We start from the raw sequence: 17,878 nt of genomic DNA on the forward strand, positions 1-17,878 counted from the left end.
GCACAAGTTATGGAGTGTAGTACTAAAAATAGCTGGGTAATTTCAGTGGTTTCGCAAGTTTGAGCCAAAACCATAGCTCAGGTAAACCATATTTTAAGTCTGATCTATTTAAATTTCTAAATGCTTTGCTCAAGACCAGCTGCTATAGTGAGATTACCAGGGAATGAAGACACATTTTCAAGGTTGTGTGCATAAACAGAAGTGAACCAGGGCAGTGCCCTTAACCCACACCCTTTTAATTTTTTCTTCCTGGAGAGAAATAAATGTAGGACCTTATTTATATCTCGGCGGATGGAATACTCTGTCACAAACATGGCGTATGTCCCGTCCGCCGTATTACAATCTCCATAGGATATAATTGGATCATTATATGACGAACTGGATATTTCCCTCCACCAAGATCTAAACCAGGCCTTTAGTCTCATGGCAATTCCTATCTCCAGGCACTGATTAAGGTTTTAGAAATTCTTGGTTTCTGATGTCAATCCAGTCACAATACTCTATTTTGCGATCCCACTTCTAGAAAAAAGTGCGGATGATACTATATGAACTTCCTTTGAGTGTTGTAATCACGGGTTCTCAAGGTTTATCTAGGTTAGCTAAAATGTTGTTGCATGTTAGATGTGTTGTTGCTATGCTTCACGCCTGACAGTTGCCATTCCTCTATTTTAGGATTGCTAATTCCATCCGTAGAGTCTTCATTGCTGAAGTTCCGACCATAGGTATGTCCTGTGTTAACAAACAGTCTATCCAGCAATCACCACATTCTTCTTTCCTCCCCTCTCCAGTTCTTTTTATTATTATTGCACTGTTTTTCTCTGTGTCCTTCCCTCTGTGATGTACCCCATCTCTTTTGTATACTTAAATAGTCTGTCTTTTGTGTCCCCCCTACCAGCAATTTGCTATGGCCAAACTCCCTTTTACAGCACCTCCTCTTTGTCCACTTATCCTTTTTGGATCTCTGGCTCTAACTAAAGCTGCTCAGCAGTCAACTTTTCACTCTCGCCTCAGTGTTTCACTCTTTAGGCTCATCATTGGTGTGCCATAACATTGGTTCATCAGTTTTCTCTTTCTAATGATTTTCATTGTCTTACAGCGATAGACTGGATACAGATTGATGCCAACTCCTCAGTTCTCCACGATGAGTTCATTGCGCACAGAGTGGGTGAGTTCTGACATCGTGACATATTTTTTCTTTGTTTTTCTGATGGGCAAGGCAGAGGAATTGTGTGGGTATACTGTACCTAAGAGACCTTTACACAATGTGTGCATTGTAATTGAACTTTTTTATGGGAAGGCTACTATTTTGGTGAAATGAGGATGTAGGCCCTTCTGTATTCATGGGTATGGCTTATCCAAAGAGCCATTGCTCATGGAGAAAAACCCATTCTGTTTTGGGGTACTATTATCGAGGGCTCATGAAGACATGTATATGGTAATAGCAGAACCAAACTAAAATATTGGACTTGTGGAATATTGGGTAGCTGATGGTGCACATACCTTTGCTATGCTAAAAGTGAGCCCCCGTAGTTTTTGGCCAAGGGTCACTGCCTTAAAGCATCTTAAATTTAGGCTTCACTGAACCATTCTCGCAAGAACTCCACAATGACTTACCAGTTAATGGTTTTCTCCCATCTATGTAAGGTTGAAAATGGGCAAAGTACTAGTTTATGTTTTGTCCATTCATATGCATGTAGACAACATGTGCAATGTCTTTCCTGTGGGACCACAATATCTCTTTCAAGTTTTGTGCATAGGTTTTTCCTAAAAGCATAGGGACAGAACCTGTGCATCAGGATCTGGCCCCCTGCTCCACTGCAAAAGCCTCTTATGGGTTCATCATATGTCATAGAAGCCAAGTCTAGGCAGATTCATTTGTTTTATTCATTCTGATGAGAAGCAGTAGCAAAATCAATCATTGGAGTTGTTCAATACTCCTCCAAATGTTATTTTAACAATACGTAAGTTCTACAGCTACCCAGACTGACAGGCCATTAAGCGTGTATGCTCCTACTAAATTGATTAAAAATGCTCTTGTGCCATTTAAAATCCACTGGCTTTGATGAGAACTTTCAAGCAGAAAGTTCTCTCAACACTGTGCTAGAAACTAAGCCTAGATGGGGAACTCTGCTCCTCTGGCTGAGTTCTTTGCACTCTGCAGAGTTACGAAGAACTCAGAGCCAAGTTTTTCCCTCGCTGGCCAACAGTAAGTTGGCCAGCGAGGGCGAGTAAAATCCAACGCTAGGCCACTTCCCTTCAAAATTTCTCAATGAGAATGGTCGCAACCGCTCGCGTTGAGAAACTTTCCGTTCGCGTTGAGGAAGCTGCAACTCAAGTAGAATTTCTACTTGAGCAGCAGAAAAAAGCAGTGCCCTCTAACACTGTGCGAGATGCCGTTTGTGCTGAATTTACAGTGTGGGACAAACACACAGACCTAAAAATCAGTGCAAACGGGGCAAGGTTCCCACTCCACCGCTCAACGAACTCCGCGTAGCTTGGTGGAGATTTTTTGTCACTTACGCAGAACTCCGCCCAGGCCTACTAAAAACTGCTTTTTGGCCTTGTTTAAGAGCCATAGAAGCTGCCAGTGTCACCTCTAATCAAAAAAGAAAAGCTGGCTGTGCTAACAATTTCTCAGCACCCAAGAGTTGTGGGTATTGAAATGATTTGAAATTATTATGGACCAAAGTATACCACAATCCTTTGAAGAAGCCTTGGCCTCATACACAATCAGTGGCCGTGGTGGCATTGTGAATAGGAGTGTGGGTCCGCTACTGTCTGACACACTTGTTTATAACCTTACGCATTGCTCCATCACAGGAAAAACACAAAGCAAAAACAGCACCTAAAGCATAAAGGAATTTTGGGTTTCAGGATGGCTTCATCATGAATTGTGCTGAATCTATGATCAACGCCTAAATGCGTTTTCGAGTAAATTAGATGGGTTTCCAAGCCAACTATTTTTTGCAGGCTGACAAAGCTTTTAAATCTAAAGTAGGCATACGCCTTAATACTACAGTTATAGGTCGCCTTTTCCTACTATGGAACAGTTAACGGTTAAGAGTAGTTTTACAAGATTCTCTATTGCTCGTATTCATATAATCAAATGATTTTCAGTAAGTGATTTTTTTTAAAAACAGATGCCCAAAGCAGGCAGAACATGGGATTCAAATCTGCCAACAAGGATGGTGTGTAACATCTGAGTTTATCATAGCAGAGACAAAAGCAAAATCAACACAATGTTTGGTTCTTTCATCTGCTTACCTGACTATGTGCTCCAATTTGTTTTGTTTCCCTCTATTTTGGTGAGCCGGAAAAGACACCCGCACAAAAAATGAAAGCAAGCAAAAACATAGAGATACAGATTAGAGCCCATACATTCTTGGTTCCAAAGTAACTGGATTAATGAGGTTAATAATTGTCATTGATACCTAAGACAATCCTCGAACAATGGAAGGACCCTCTAGCTTGTGAAAGCACAGTAGCGAAAAAAATCAACGTCGAGTACTATATGTCATAATAACAAATATTCCTATAGAAAAGCTTTTAAAACACTATCAAAAATACAAAAACAAGAGATTTTGATGTTGTTATACATTTATTGCTCTTCTTTATATGTTCACAAGCATGGCCTTGCTTCCAATTTCAAGAAGATGGGATTTAGGTGAGTTCACCTTACATGTGAGCCCATATCTCCCCAACCCTTTTCCTTGAACCTTTACACCATCTTCAAGCCAAACAGAAATGTACCTAGATACTTAGGGCCCGATGTAGGTCACCAAATACCGGTCGGTAACGGCCGAATTCGGCCGTTATCGACCGGTATTTGGTGATTGAGATGTAGGAGGCAATATTTTGCATAATCTGTAAATTTACCGAATCAGTAAATTTACCGATTCTGTAAAATACAGAATCGGTAATTTTACCGATTCGGTAAATTCCAGATGTAGGTAGCACTGTTTACAGTGCTACAGGCCTCCAGAATTCGGTATTTTACCACCCAATCCTATTGGGTGATAAAATACCGAATACAGGTGTACATGCACATCTGTGCATGTACACCTGTGCCATGTGACAGACAGACATGCCCTTAGGGCATGTCTGTGTGCCACATGGCACACATGCCTGTATTTGGGGTGCAAGAGGGTGTCAAAGTGACACCCCCTGCACCCTTGCTCCAATTGGTATTTACCGAATCGGTAAATACCGATTCGGTAATGCTCATTGATTCCTATGGGCTTCAATGCCCATAGGAATCAATGGGCATTACCGAATCGGTATTTACAGAATCGGTAAATAACGAATCTCAACGATTTGGTATTTACCGATTCTGAAATACCTACATCCCCCCCCCCCCCCTCCATTTTACCACTTCTTAAATACCGAATCGGTATGATTCGGTAATTAAGAAGTGGTAAAATTAAATTACCTACATCGGGCCCTTAGTCCACAGGTGAATGCTAAAACTAGTCCTTTACGTTGTCCCACTACAGACGAATACGATTTTTGTTTTCCTGCCTACTGCCATGAGAGGTATGCACATACTTATGCAAGGGTGCTCATAACAAAATAACTTGTCTTTTCCTTTCTCACACTACAACATCAAATTAAATTGATTTTCCCTTTAAAGGATTTTTCATTTTTTGAATAAAGGTTTGATCTGTCCTTGATGGCGAGCATAATATTTTGACCCCAACTTTGTGCAATTAGAGAGAGACATGCACTGCAACAAAAGTGTTTCACAGCTAAGTGTGATAAAAAGTGATAATTTAGACGGTGATGATGAGATCTCGTTTAAGATTGGAAACTCTCCAGCTCTTCTCAGTGTATGGCTCTTAAGCACAATCTGGCATGTGGTGGATCAGTCTTTAGAGAGGATGTGCTATGAACCGGCTGCCTGTGGTGTACTAGCGGTCTGTATCCTAGATACAGTCATACTGAAAAGGAAGACCACTGGCTGCCAACAGATATGATGGTACCCAAAGGGAGCATAAGCATGCCTATGATTAGGCTGATATATTTCTACAATTACCACTCCCAAAACCAGCAGCCTATGACTGAGCTCTGTGGGATATAGAATCTCGAGACCGACTGGCACTCACAGAGATTTAAAACGCATCTGGAATGGCATAGGTCTGAGAAAAAACAGTTTATGTTGAACATGATCACAACATCTCCGCCCATAAAGCATATATACGGTTCCTCTTTTTGCAAACCATCCAGTACACGCTTTCTCCGTATGCTTTGAAGTGAAGGGGACAGATAGAACATCGAACCTCAACATTCAGTACAATCTTCAACATTCAATTCCTTTTCCCCACCTGAAATAGTTGTTGTTGTAAAAGCTTTATTTCGATACGTAAATATCTTTAAAGCTATACATTGCAAAATACAATTACAAGGCTTTATAATAACATACTGTTGTAATTCATAAAACAATCAGATAAAATGCAATAAATAGTTAAAAATAGGATTAAATTGAAATAGAAAGCCTTTTTGCTCGGATCATCCAAGCCCATTTTAAAAATTTTGAGACACCACAGACAATGGGGGGGGATGTGTTAGTCAATAAAATACGGAGGGCCACCAGATGCTGTCTTGTGCCTAGGAGCCTGCACAGTGGTGTTAGCCAACGTCTCCTTGTGGCACGATAGTCAGGACATTCAAAAAAGAAATGTGCTACCGTCTCCACCCGTGTCGAGCACACCGCACAGTAGGCTGAGCACTGGGAAGATGAAGATCTCCACCTGGACATCAAGTCGGCCAAAGGTAAGGTACCCACTCTGAGTTTAAAATAGAGAGCCCTGTCCAGGGGAATGGAGATTAAGTCCAAATAGGGCTCATAGGCAACTACGTCTTTAATTCTCAGGAATGCTGCGGTCGAATTGCAGTGACGAGGATTGCGAATGAGTTTGGTGGCTACCCAGTCCCAATATATCTTCTTCAGGGTGGCTTTCGGAGGGGCAGAGCGAGTAGCCCAGGAATCTTCCAAACCCAGCTCCACCAGTAGGCTCTTAATGTCCCTTAGCCATTTGATTCGATGCCATCCCTCTGTTGCAATTACCTCAGACAGACCTGCTGCGTAGGAGGCTAGCTCCAGGACCCTCCACAGGCGGGCCCACAAAAGCAGAGGCCGTAATCGCACCTGGTCCGTAATTGATTTGCAGCCCAAATCAAGAAGCACTGGGACTGTGGGTGTGCTTGATGGGAGTGCCAAGAGTTCTTTCAGGAATTTACTTTCGGCCTTAGCGGGTACCTCCAGGGTTGAGGACCCCCACAACTCTGCCCCATACAAAGCTGCTGCAACCCCTCTAGCTTTATAAATATCTATGGCTGGGGCAATACAATGTTTAGGGGAAGAACGATGTTCCCTAAGTAGGGCACCAGTCACCCTTTTATGATTAAACAACATCTTATGGATGTGTGGGGACCAACTCATAGAGTTACTGAGGCGAATCCCCAAGTAATCAAACTGACGGACCCTCTCCAATGGAACAGTGTTTAAGATCGGAGGGGGCCCTGGCTTTTTGGGCGGATTCATAGTCAAGAATTTGGTCTTATCTACATTAATTATCAGGCCCCTAAGGGAGCAGATCTCCTGGAAGCGGGTGAGGAGCTTTTGGAGACCCTGCGGTGTTTTTGCGATGAGCAAGGTATCATCGGCAAAGAGCAGGGTGGGGATCCGGGTGCCCGACAGGGACGGAGCATCTGCAGGTTCCTTAAGCAGATGCTCAACCACACCATTCACATATAATGAGAATAGTGTGGGAGCCAGCACACATCCCTGGCGGACACCCCTTTGCACTGGGATTCTGTTGCTTTTCTCCCCGTTACTACCCCACCGCACCTGTGCATAGTTATCTGAATGAAGTTTAATCAGGAGCGACAGGATATAGGCGGGTAGACCCAGCCCCTGCAGAACCCTCCATAGTTCCTCCCTCGGTACTAGGTCCAAGGCAGTCTTCAGGTCAATAAAGGCCAAATAAAGACTGCCCTTGCCCAGCACCACCACCTTCCAGTACAGGAGGGTCAACCTGAATGCTTGTTCTATCGTCCCCGTACCTGAGCGAAAACCCGCCTGGAAGTCTGACAGTATCTTGTGCTCCTCAGCCCATTGGAGGACCCTCCCCAAAATCACCTTCCCTGCCACCTTTTGAGAAGAGTCAATTAGGCTGATGGGCCTGTAGTTGGCGGGGTTGTCCCGACAACCCTTTTTAAAAATCTGGACAACCTCCGCCCCTTTCCAGGAATCGGGTACTAAAGCGCCCTTCATGATTGCATTTAATAACATAGCGACCAGTTTTCCCCATTCCTTGGGATTGGCAAGAAGCAAATCACCGGGTATCCCATCCGGCCCTGCAGCCTTTAGAGGGACCAGGGACTTAATTACAGCCTCCACCTCCCTCTCGGTGAAGTCAACCGTATCGCTGACTGTTGTGTCGTTCTCCAAGGAAAAGGACTCGCTAACAATCCCTTCAGGATGAGAATACAGGGCCTCAAAGTGAGTGTACCAGAGCTGGGCGGGGATATTGCATGTGACCAGCGAACCGTCTGGCCTGTTCTTTTTCCTAATCAAACTCCAGAAACCCCTTGCATCCTTTCCTTTACTTGCAGTCAAAAGATCTTCCCAGAACTTCTCCTCCCACTCTCTTTTCGCTGCCTTTATGGTCAGAGAATAGTCCTTCCTTGCTGTTCTAACAGCTAATGGGGACTTAGATTTAACAGCCCCTATCAAGGCCTTTTTCTGGGACCTACATTTGGCAGTATACCAGCCCTGTCTTGTCCCGTGATCTTTCCTATTGGACTTACCCGGGGCGCTGCTGGGAGAAACAGAGTTTGCCCAGTGCCCCAATTAGGGCACAAAAAACCTGCGTGGCCTCCTTAGGTGCACCAGGCAATAAGTTCAATTTACTCTGAGTTTCAGCCAGCAGGGCCCCTATGGCAGATAGTTTCTCACTGGACAGGGCGATCTTGGGCCATTTTAGCCGCCTCCCGCAGTTAGATACACTGATCCTCTGGGTGTTAGGTGCCGACAAGAGTTGTTGAGACCCGACCTTGCCTCTTAACCACTCTGGAGACAGACCAAGAGACAGGAGATTATGATCACTTTCAATACTCTCAATACTCTCCATGTCGCTCAGAGTGTTCCATAAGCATACATCGAGAAGAATATAATCTATTCTCGATGTATGATTGGGCCTGTTGTATGTATGTGCGCCCTTCAGATCAGATTTGGACCTCCCATTTACCGCCCTCAGGTCGAATTCCAAGTTTAATGCGTTGATTTGTAACGCCACTTGCGTCCACTTCTTAATGGGGGGCAGAGCCAAGGCCGGAATCCCCTTTCTCGCATCCTCCTCCTCTATGCCTAACATATCATCGAGGCCCAGGGGCTCGAACTTACAATTTAGGTCACCCGCCACCATGGTGCACGAGTTCCTTGGCCTTTGCCTTAGGAGATCTTCCAGATGTGCAATGGTGGCCGATTGTACTCCCTCCCCCCCCCCCCCCTAGTATCTCCAGCACCTGAAATAGTAAGGAAGAGAGGAAATCATTGGGGGAACCCTTATCTGACTCTACTTCCCTCTGTGATTTTTCGCCAGTATGATTCCTTCTTCCTAATCTGCAAGCAAATAAGACTGTAACGACCTAATCCCTTTTGCTGTCTAGCGCACTATTATGACTACCTCTTTGACCTTTCTCTTTGCTAGCCAACCTCGAAGTGCTAGTGTCCGGACGTATTTAATGCTCAAACAGATTTCGGAAGAATTTATTCCATCTTTTGCTAGCCAGACCTAAGGGGGTTAACAGAGGCCAAGTGTTAGTTACCTGCGACGGAAAGTCTCTGCAGGATCTGCTGCACTTTGTGTTTTTTTGCAAATTGTATAAATTTCCCCAAGACATTTCTTAGTTCCTATTTTAACAAGCATCTACAATGCAATGGTTTCGCCTTTGGAAAAGTTAGAGCTGTTGGCATTGCTCATGACATTATTTTTATTTGTTTTTTTAAAAAAAACACAAATAAATGGCATTGTCATTTACAATGCCAATAGCAGGGCAGGAGAGCAAGCACAAGCAACAAGGGGGCAGGACAGCAAGCACAAGCAATGAGGAGGGTGGGGAGGACAGCAAGCACGAGCAACGGAGGGCAGGGGAGCAAGCACAAGCAACTGCAGGACAGCAAGGGTGGCAGGACAGCGAGCACAAGCAACGGGGACAGGGGAACAAGCACTGAAGGGGGAGGACAGCAAGCACGAGCAACGGGGGGATGGGGAGCAAGCACAAGCAACGGCAGGACAGCAAGGTGGGGCAGGACAGCGAGCACAAGCAACGGGGGCAGGGGAGCAAGCACAAGCAACGAGGGGGGAGGACAGCAAGGGGGGGCAGGACAGCGAGCACAAGCGAAGGGGGGGCAGGACAGCAAGCACAAGCAACGAGTGGGGGCAGTACAGCAAGCACAAGCAACTTTTTGTGGACCTGTGAGATTGTCAGGTGGACAGGGTCATTGTCTCCCTTGGCCCCCCACACACACAGAGCCCTACACACACACACAGAGAGCCCCCCCCACACACACACAGAGCCCCCCCCACACACACACAGAGCCCCACACACACACAGAGCCCCCCCCCACACACACACAGAGCCCCACACACACAAACAGAGCCCCCCCACACACACAGAGCCCCCCACACACACACACAGAGCCCCACACACACACAGAGCCCCCCCCCACACACACACAGAGCCCCACACACACAAACAGAGCCCCCCCACACACACAGAGCCCCCCCACACACACAGAGCCCCCCCACACACACAGAGAGCCCCCCCCACACACACACACACAGCCCCCCACACACACAGAGCCCCATAACACACACATTGAGCCCCACACACAGAGCCCCACACTACACACACACAAAAAATCAAATGGCACACTTTTTTTCTTACATTTTCAATAAACATTTCCCTGTTTAAAAAAAAAATAAAGCTGTTTAAACTGTCCTCAAATAAACTTATAATACATACAAACCACTCGGCTGCCTGCCTTGTGGTTTAACCCAGCTGTAGACCAAGAGCTTTTAACCCAGCTGTAGACCAAGAGCTTTATGTCGTCGCACCATAAACATGCATAATAGACGTTAATGCCTTACACTTATCCTCATTTCAGTGACCACCATTCCCTACTAAAGAAAGTGTTACCAGGGATTTATAAATCAAGCGAGCGACCCAAAAACTAATAAAAAGGCCAAAACTTTTCTACAGCGCGCTCAGATAAGCAAAGTCATCTTTCAGACCTTCCTGCCTTCTGAACATGTTAAATCATTTTGAGAAAAAAACCCACATCATTGCCCATTTTATACCCAAAGGCATCTGTATGACTTGCTCACTTAGTTCAGGAGACAAAAATAACTTTCTGTGACTAATGCAAGTACCAACAGAGCTTGCACACATTCACTGTTGCAACACCCAGTAATTGGCAATTTTCTTTCCTTAGTCAAGATTTGAAGACATGAAAACAGTTTATGTAGCAATTTTACGGAACCTTTGCACAACACACATAAATTAAAAATAAAACTGATGAGAGCAAAGCTTGAGACAAGGATTCATTCAAGAACACACGAGCAGGCTATATGAATCACTCTGCAACTTCCCCAACCCAAAATTTCGACACTTTTTAGCGGCTGGGGGCACCGCAAAACTGCATGTAAAGGTAAAACTCCACCTAAAGTAGCCAGGGGCTCACGGAATATGCATATATTCTAAAGAGAAACTGGGATTTCCTCACTCCAACTTATAGCTAGATATGTTTTCATCAAGGTGACGTCACAGAACTCCGTCCTTCGAAATTAAGGTTAATTATCTTCATCAGTGCTGCACTTTAACAGAGCTGGGTCTCCCTGCAGAGGCTGGACTGGCAGGTGGGCGCAGGTGTGACAACGTGAGGGTGCAAACAAATACAAACAATGTGAATATCTTTAACCCCTACGCTGCGGGGATAATTCCCCCGCTGTGCTGGGGGGGAGGGGGTGCGCACAGCGCCCGCATGCTCATGACGAGCTGAGCACGTCATGAGCTACGACGCTCCTGTCCTCATGACGAGCTCAGCTCGTCACAGGTGCATTGGCTCCCGTGGAACGCTCAGCACAGCAGGGGAATTCTCCCCGCACCTGAGCGTTCCACGGCCCATGACGAGCTGAGCTCGTCATGAGCACCGTGCCTCATGACGAGCTCAGCTCGTCATGAGCATGCAAAAGGTTAAAAGGGAGGAGGGGCTAAAGGGGGTCATGGCAGAGGGTGGCAGTGGTGTAGCGAATAGTGCGGTCGAGTGATGAAAATTCGTAGAAGGGATGGGTGCAAGGTCACAAAGGGAATGACGGCTGGGTGGATTGACAGGTTGCAGGGTGGAACAGACACGGTAGAGCAGGGTCATATGGCCAAGAATCGTGGCACAAGTAACAGGCGGGCATATAGTGCGAATAAAGGGTGGCACAATTAAGAGACAGGGGTTTATAGTAGGTATGAAGGCTGGCACAAGCACTAGAGGTGGAGGGTGATAAAGAGAAAATATAAATGGCACAGACTGGAAAGAGGGTGATGGCACAGGAGTGTGGGTGGTTGTGTGAGCAGAGTGAAATAGGCACGGAGGTGGACTAGACCACCAGGAGGGTGCTAGAGGAAGCTGGCCATGTACAGGGAGTGAAGCCGGAGGGGAGGTGGTGTAGGCAGAAAGGTGAACAGTACAGAGATGGTGTCTGCAGACACAGAAGCAGGGTGAGAAGGAGGGGTGATATGGAGAAGGAGAGATGAAATGGAGAAGGAGGGTGTATAGACAAGAGTGAGGCTGGTACAAGGAGCAGAAGAGGTGTTGGGAGGACACGAAGCAATACGGTGTGTGGGTATCGGACAGGCAGGAGGGGGCAGTGATACGGGAAGAAAATCGACGGGTAAGGTGGTGCAGATCAGAGTCAGGCAGTAGAAAAGTGGGACAGGCAAAACGGAGGGTAAGGGGCACAGCAGGGGGATGGATAGGTGAGATCAGAGTGCTGTACTTGTAACAGCTGTACGAGGAGATGGTGCAAAGGCTAGGCCAGCACAGACCCTCGAGGTCCTATCTCAACTAATGCCGTGCAGGCGCCGAGCCATATAACGTCCACTTTTTCCTGCATCCGTTTTTAGGTTTCGCCGAGCCGAAAGCTGCACAAACAGACTTTCGCGCAGGGCGAAATCTTATGTCTAGAGATGTGTACTCATGTCCCGCCCCTCTGTTCCATTGACTAGCTCCATAAATGGAGGCTAGCCATTGGAACAGAGATCTGTCTGTCATGGCCGGAGCAGATTCGTGAGCCTTCCGGCCATTTTTACTCATCCCGCCCCCTTTGCGATCGTCATGCGGCGGTGGGAGGTGTTGTTTTTTTTGTTGTTTTTTTTTACAGCTTTGTTTTCCACCATTTCGGAAGTGTCCTTTGCAGTGGTGGGTTGCGCGATGTCCCGCTGTCTGTTCCCGCCCCCCCTCCCGCTGTCCGTGTGCCTGTTCCTGCCCCCCCACCCTCCCGCTGTCCGTGTGCCCGTTCTGCCCCCCTCCCGCTGTTCGTCTTCCCGCCCCCCCTCCCGCTGTCCGTGTGCCCGTAGGTGCTTGTTTCCTTGGCCTCCTCTGCTAACTAGGTCTGTCGAGGATTGGTGTGATCGGCTGTGCGTGGGGGGGGTTTGGTGTGTGTGTGTGTGTGTGTGTGGAGAATTCCAATTTCTTTCATGTTTGGCGAGACAGGGGAGGTATTCTTGCCGGTGCGCCTTCAGCCCGCGCACCTCTTTTGCTTGGCCCCCTATGCAAGCTGGGCCTGTCGAGAAATAGATGCACCTGGGGTTTGTCTGCAGGTAAAAATTAACAGTTCCCGGAGAAAAATCACAAATGGTTTTCCGCGTTTTTAGGAACAGAGCAGCTCTATGACTGACTGATCTGTGTACGCGTTTAAAACACGTTTGAGGACGGCTAATTTCTCCAGTCTGGGAGGAGATGTGCCCTAGCGGCTAGAGCTGGGTACCCAGGTTCGAATCTTCCTCGGCTCAGCATCATATGACTGTGGGCAAATCGCCTAAGCCCGCCGTGCATACACAAATATGGTGAAAGAGTGTCACTTCAAGTTTGCGAATACCTACATCAAAAAAGACTGCCATAAAAATCTTGTGTTAACACTTTTGCAGCTGCAAGCAGACAGAATCAATGAAAGTGCTGGTAGAAGAATCATTAAGACGCTTTACATTTTGCATGGTACAGTGATAATCCATAGTTTTTTTCTATTTAAAGACTGTGCACTTAGGTATTTTTTTCTCAGAAAAGCGGGAAGGTGAGCTATTTGTAGCCAGTTTCTTTCTGTTATGATATCCACCCCTCTTTCCACCTCTGCTCAGTTACAAGCGTCTTCCTCCTCACTCCCACCACTTCACATGCGCGCACTGTTCACATCCAAAACGAGATGTCACCTTTGCACGATGTGAGATGTCGCAGCGGGTTGATACATCCGCCAGGCAGTGGGTCTCAAGTGGCATGTACGATAGAATGTCAAATGTGCTATGCGCTCACTTGACGGCTTACTGAGGCAGGGTGAGGATCCCGGAAGTGGGGATACATGACAGACTGTCATAGGCAGGGAGGGTGCACATGCCAGAAGAGCACAGGGTTCAAAGAACGACTCCATTCTATAAACTAACAATGAAGAAATCTTTGAAGTGGAAAAATAACACTCGTGGGAATCTCCCGAGAAACACAGCCTGCCAATATTTTAATGGTGTTTTTAATTTGTCCCATTCCTGTCAATATTACTTAATTAATAGTGTTTTTTTTTATCTGTCCCATTGCGCATAATCCATTTGGTAAAGTTTAGCATAATATTCGTTTCTGGAAGGAAGAGAAAACAAGCATAGGAATAGGTAAAATGTCTGAATTTGGCTGCCAGCCTTTCGACATTGCTAGTGCTCGTTTTCCTTGGCACTGAAGGGAACTACTTTGTGTGTGGATGTGCGTCTTGCCATCACTGACAGTGAAACAACAGATCTATGGTTGAAGACAGCTGCCTGAAAGCCCACAGACGTTTTAAAACAAGCATTTACAATGCAATAGGTCTCGCATTAGGAAACTTTGAGCGATTGCTATTGTAAATGACACATTTTTAGGTTTCGCCTCGCGGAAAGCTGCGCAGCAGACTTTTGCGCAGGGCGAAATCTTATGTCTAGAGATGTGTACTCATGTCCCGCCACTCTGTTCCATTGGCTAGCTCCATAAATGGAGGCTAGCCATTGGAACAGAGATCTGTCCGTCATGGCCGGACCAGATTCGTGGGCGTTCCCGTGATTTTTACTCATCCCGCCCCTTTGCGATCGTCATGCGGCGGTGGGCGGTGGTTTATTTATTTATTTTAAAGCTTTGTTTTCGCCATTTTTGAAGTGTCGTTTTCAGGGGTGGGTTGCGCGATGTCCCGCTGTCTGATCCCGCCCCCCCTCCCGCTGTCCGTGTGCCCGTTCCTGCCCCCCCTCCCGCTGTCCGTGTGCCCGTTCCCGCCCCCCCTCCTGCTGTCCGTTCCCGTCCCCCCTCCCGCTGTCTGTGTGCCCGTAGGTGCTTGTTTCCTTGGCCTCCTCTGCTAACTAGGTCTGTCGAGGATTGGTGTGATCGGCTGTGCCTGGGGGGGTTTGGTGTGTGTGTGTGTGGAGAATTCCAATTTCTTTCATGTTTGGCGAGACAGGGGAGGTATTCTTGCCGGTGCGCTTTCAGCCCGCGCACCTCTTTTGCTTGGCCCCCTATGCAAGCTGGGCCTGTCGAGTTGTGATGCTGTGGCGGTTACTTGGTCGCCCCGTGCCCGAATGTGTTGATGCTGTGCTCCGGTGCGGCGCTCCAGTGCTTTTGGTTCGCGCTATATAAATATGCAAAATTTTGAAGAGTTTGGTCATCTGCGATTCCTGTTTCTCGCCGGGGATGCCCCTTTTGAGCTTGCATGACGTGCACTTCTCTGTTTGACCCTAAGCTTCAGGCGACCGTTTCTGTGGGTTTTGGACGGGGATATCCGCACTGTATTGGTGGGAGTTAACGCTGCGGTGATTTTTCTGAGCAAGGCACCAAGACTCTTTCCCCATGCCTATAGATACCTGTTAGCTAGTCAGGTCCTGGAGATTGGCTGAGGGGGGGGGGTGCGCTTTAAAGACTTTCACTCCAATGGAGACATAGTGACGTATGCTGGGCATCTCTTCTGTGCCTTCTCCATCTTCAACACTCCCATTGTACAGTTCGGATGAAACCGCATGGTTCTTTGTCTCTGTTTTGTTATTACCGATTTCCTGGCGCACTTATTAACTAGTGGTTTCAGCGATTTACAAAAACGGCTAACACTTCGATAAAAGTAAATCAGACGGAGAAGCCTTGGAGCAGCGATCGGTGTTGGGTAGTTTCAAAATGACACTTAGTAATCACTTAAGCAAATTCTGTCAAGGGCACAGTTTGCGTCTATTACTATAATGATGGGTTGTCTCTTTGCAGCAAAGGCACATTTTATTTGTGTTACTGTACCAAAGCTCCCCCTGTGTGTGTGCTGCTTAACTTCGTGGTTATGATGATTACCATTGGATATATTTTTAGCACAAGTACAGAAGAAATGGGTTCATCCAAGGTAAATTTTACCTTGGCCTACGGTCAACCCCAACTTATTTGGGGGTTTGTTTAGTCTGCACGCTATTGCATACATTATCTAACAGTTGTTTTGTGATCACTGTGGACGCGAGGATCCTTATTTGCTCTGCACATTTGCTTCTCCAGTTTCTATTTCCATCACCTCTTTTTGACTGTACTTCAGTGAAGAAGAAGGGTGACGTCCACCACATTGTTTTGTATGGCACACTGTTTTTATTCTACTGTCGACCAGGGACTCTGTGGTTTTTAATGCAAACTAAACAGTATAGATTTAATGGAGGTGTGGGGCGGGGGGGCGGATTAAAAGGTGCAAGGCCCTCCGACTTGATTTTGGTTCAGGAGTCTCCTCGTGCGTTCTGCTGGGCTGCTGTGCATAAATTCCATATATTTAAAATTAAAGTGCAAGTAAGTTCTTTGCAAAGTGGTTCCAGTATGAATACTGGTGACTGAAATTTTTCGGACGAATTGCCTGCACTTTAAGGTAAATGCTTTGCTATTCATTGTGATTAATTCTTGGAAATGTGTGCATGGACCAGGCATGGTAATGACCTGCCAGTGGTCAGGAGCAGGTGGTGCAGTCAGGGACTGAGGGGAAAGACCAGAGCGCAGCAGGCACGTTGCCTCTAGGCAGTTGCAAGGCAATGAGAGAACCTCAGAGAGAAGAGTCTAAGTCAGCAGTCTTCATGCAAGTTGAAATATTCACCCAGCAGCTGGACTGTGGTTCATTGGGGAGGGGAGGGGGAGATCCTGGATGCCCAAGAAATCTGGGGGTCTCTTGGTCAGTAGAGCTGAGGAGGTGTCGTGGGTAAGTGATGAGCAACTAATGAATTGGGAGCACCAGGAAAATGTGCCTGGTGTTTTCCTGCCCACGGGGGCACAGGGATGGAGAAGAGTGTTGCACAGAGGCTATGGCCCGTACGGTAGGGGTTGATTATTTCAATGTGATTTTCCAGTGGTATGGTGTTCGGAATATTGTTGCCGGGGGTGTGGCAGTCATGCGGGTGTTGGCCATGGTTGTGGGGGAAGGTGGGTAGTGTCTGAGGTGGGGGCACACTGCATTAGCCATGCACTACACCAGCAAAGTCTGCGGCACACCAATGGGGTGAGAAACAATGGCGGGCATAGCTCTGCGGAGCTGCTCATGTGACGTTGGTGCCATAGTGTAAACAGGCGCTGTGTCTAGGGGATGTCACTGCTCTATCTCCGGTATGAGGACACATAGTCTACCTGTTTTAGTTCGCTCCATATGTCTGACCCCGTTTTTAGGGCTCGGCCTACGTCACCACTTCGTCAGAAGTGGGGCGGAGCTCCGAGCCGTATTGTTAAGAGGTTCTGAATCGTGCAGATAAAATTCCTCAGTGCGCGAGATTTTTCAGTACTTTATTTTACCATCTTACCAAAAAAAGCATTTTAGGATCGTTTTTTAAAAGTTAGCTGTGTAAAAGCTTGTCGCTTGATTTTAATAAGCGCTTCATTTGTGAATTGATTCCTCACCTCCCTCTACCGCCTGGGCCACTCTCAGCTGAGTGTTGACGCTGAGAGTTGGTCCCGGGGAGGCGAGGTTAGGACAGCGGCCATATTGTGTGGGGGTGCGCCGTGACGCGCTCTAGCTGTCTTCAAAAGGGCTCATTTCTTGTGCGCAGATCCCTATTTTCACCCTCTGAGGCGGAAGCCGGAGGTTCTTACGCTCTTCTCCTCCCTATACTGCCAGCAATTCTACGCTTGAACAAAAAAAGCATTTTAGGATCGTTTTTTAAAAGTTAGCTGTGTAAAAGCTTGTCGCTTGATTTTAATCAGCGCTTCATTTGTGAATTGATTCCTCACCTCCCTCTACCGCCTGGGCCACTCTCAGCTGAGTGTTGACGCTGAGAGTTGGTCCCGGGGAGGCGAGGCTAGGACAGCGGCCATATTGTGTGGGGGTGCGCCGTGACGCGCTCTAGCTGTCTTCAAAAGAGGGAAGGGCTTCTCCGCGTAGCGGACGCGATTGCGGACGCGTCGGATGCCCGCCGGAGTCACGCCAGAGTCCAGCCCGTCTGCGCCCGTCCGCGCTGAGGACGGGCTGGACAGCTGGTTGTTTGATCATACTACTTCCAGGCCCCCACAGTTGAAATATGCCCTTCATATCTTACTCGCACTTAAACCTCCGATTCACTCCTGCCTGCATACCTACTCCCCCGAGGACCTGCTACGTCCGCTTACTTG

The 17,878-nt window shown here is 47.2% G+C and overlaps 1 protein-coding gene across 1 annotated transcript in view; it reads left to right on the top strand.

Moving 5' to 3' along the window:
• POLR2C (RNA polymerase II subunit C) overlaps positions 1-17,878 on the top strand; it is an 89,736-nt gene that overhangs the window by 30,701 nt on the left and 41,157 nt on the right. The window contains exons 2-3 of the mRNA XM_078668773.1: positions 673-722; positions 1,097-1,165. Of these exons, the coding sequence (XP_078524899.1) occupies positions 673-722; positions 1,097-1,165 (119 nt within the window). The remainder of the gene's footprint in view (positions 1-672; positions 723-1,096; positions 1,166-17,878) is intronic.

This window comes from Lissotriton helveticus, chromosome 12 (genome assembly GCF_964261635.1).
Source record: "Lissotriton helveticus chromosome 12, aLisHel1.1, whole genome shotgun sequence".
NCBI lineage: Eukaryota > Metazoa > Chordata > Amphibia > Caudata > Salamandridae > Lissotriton > Lissotriton helveticus.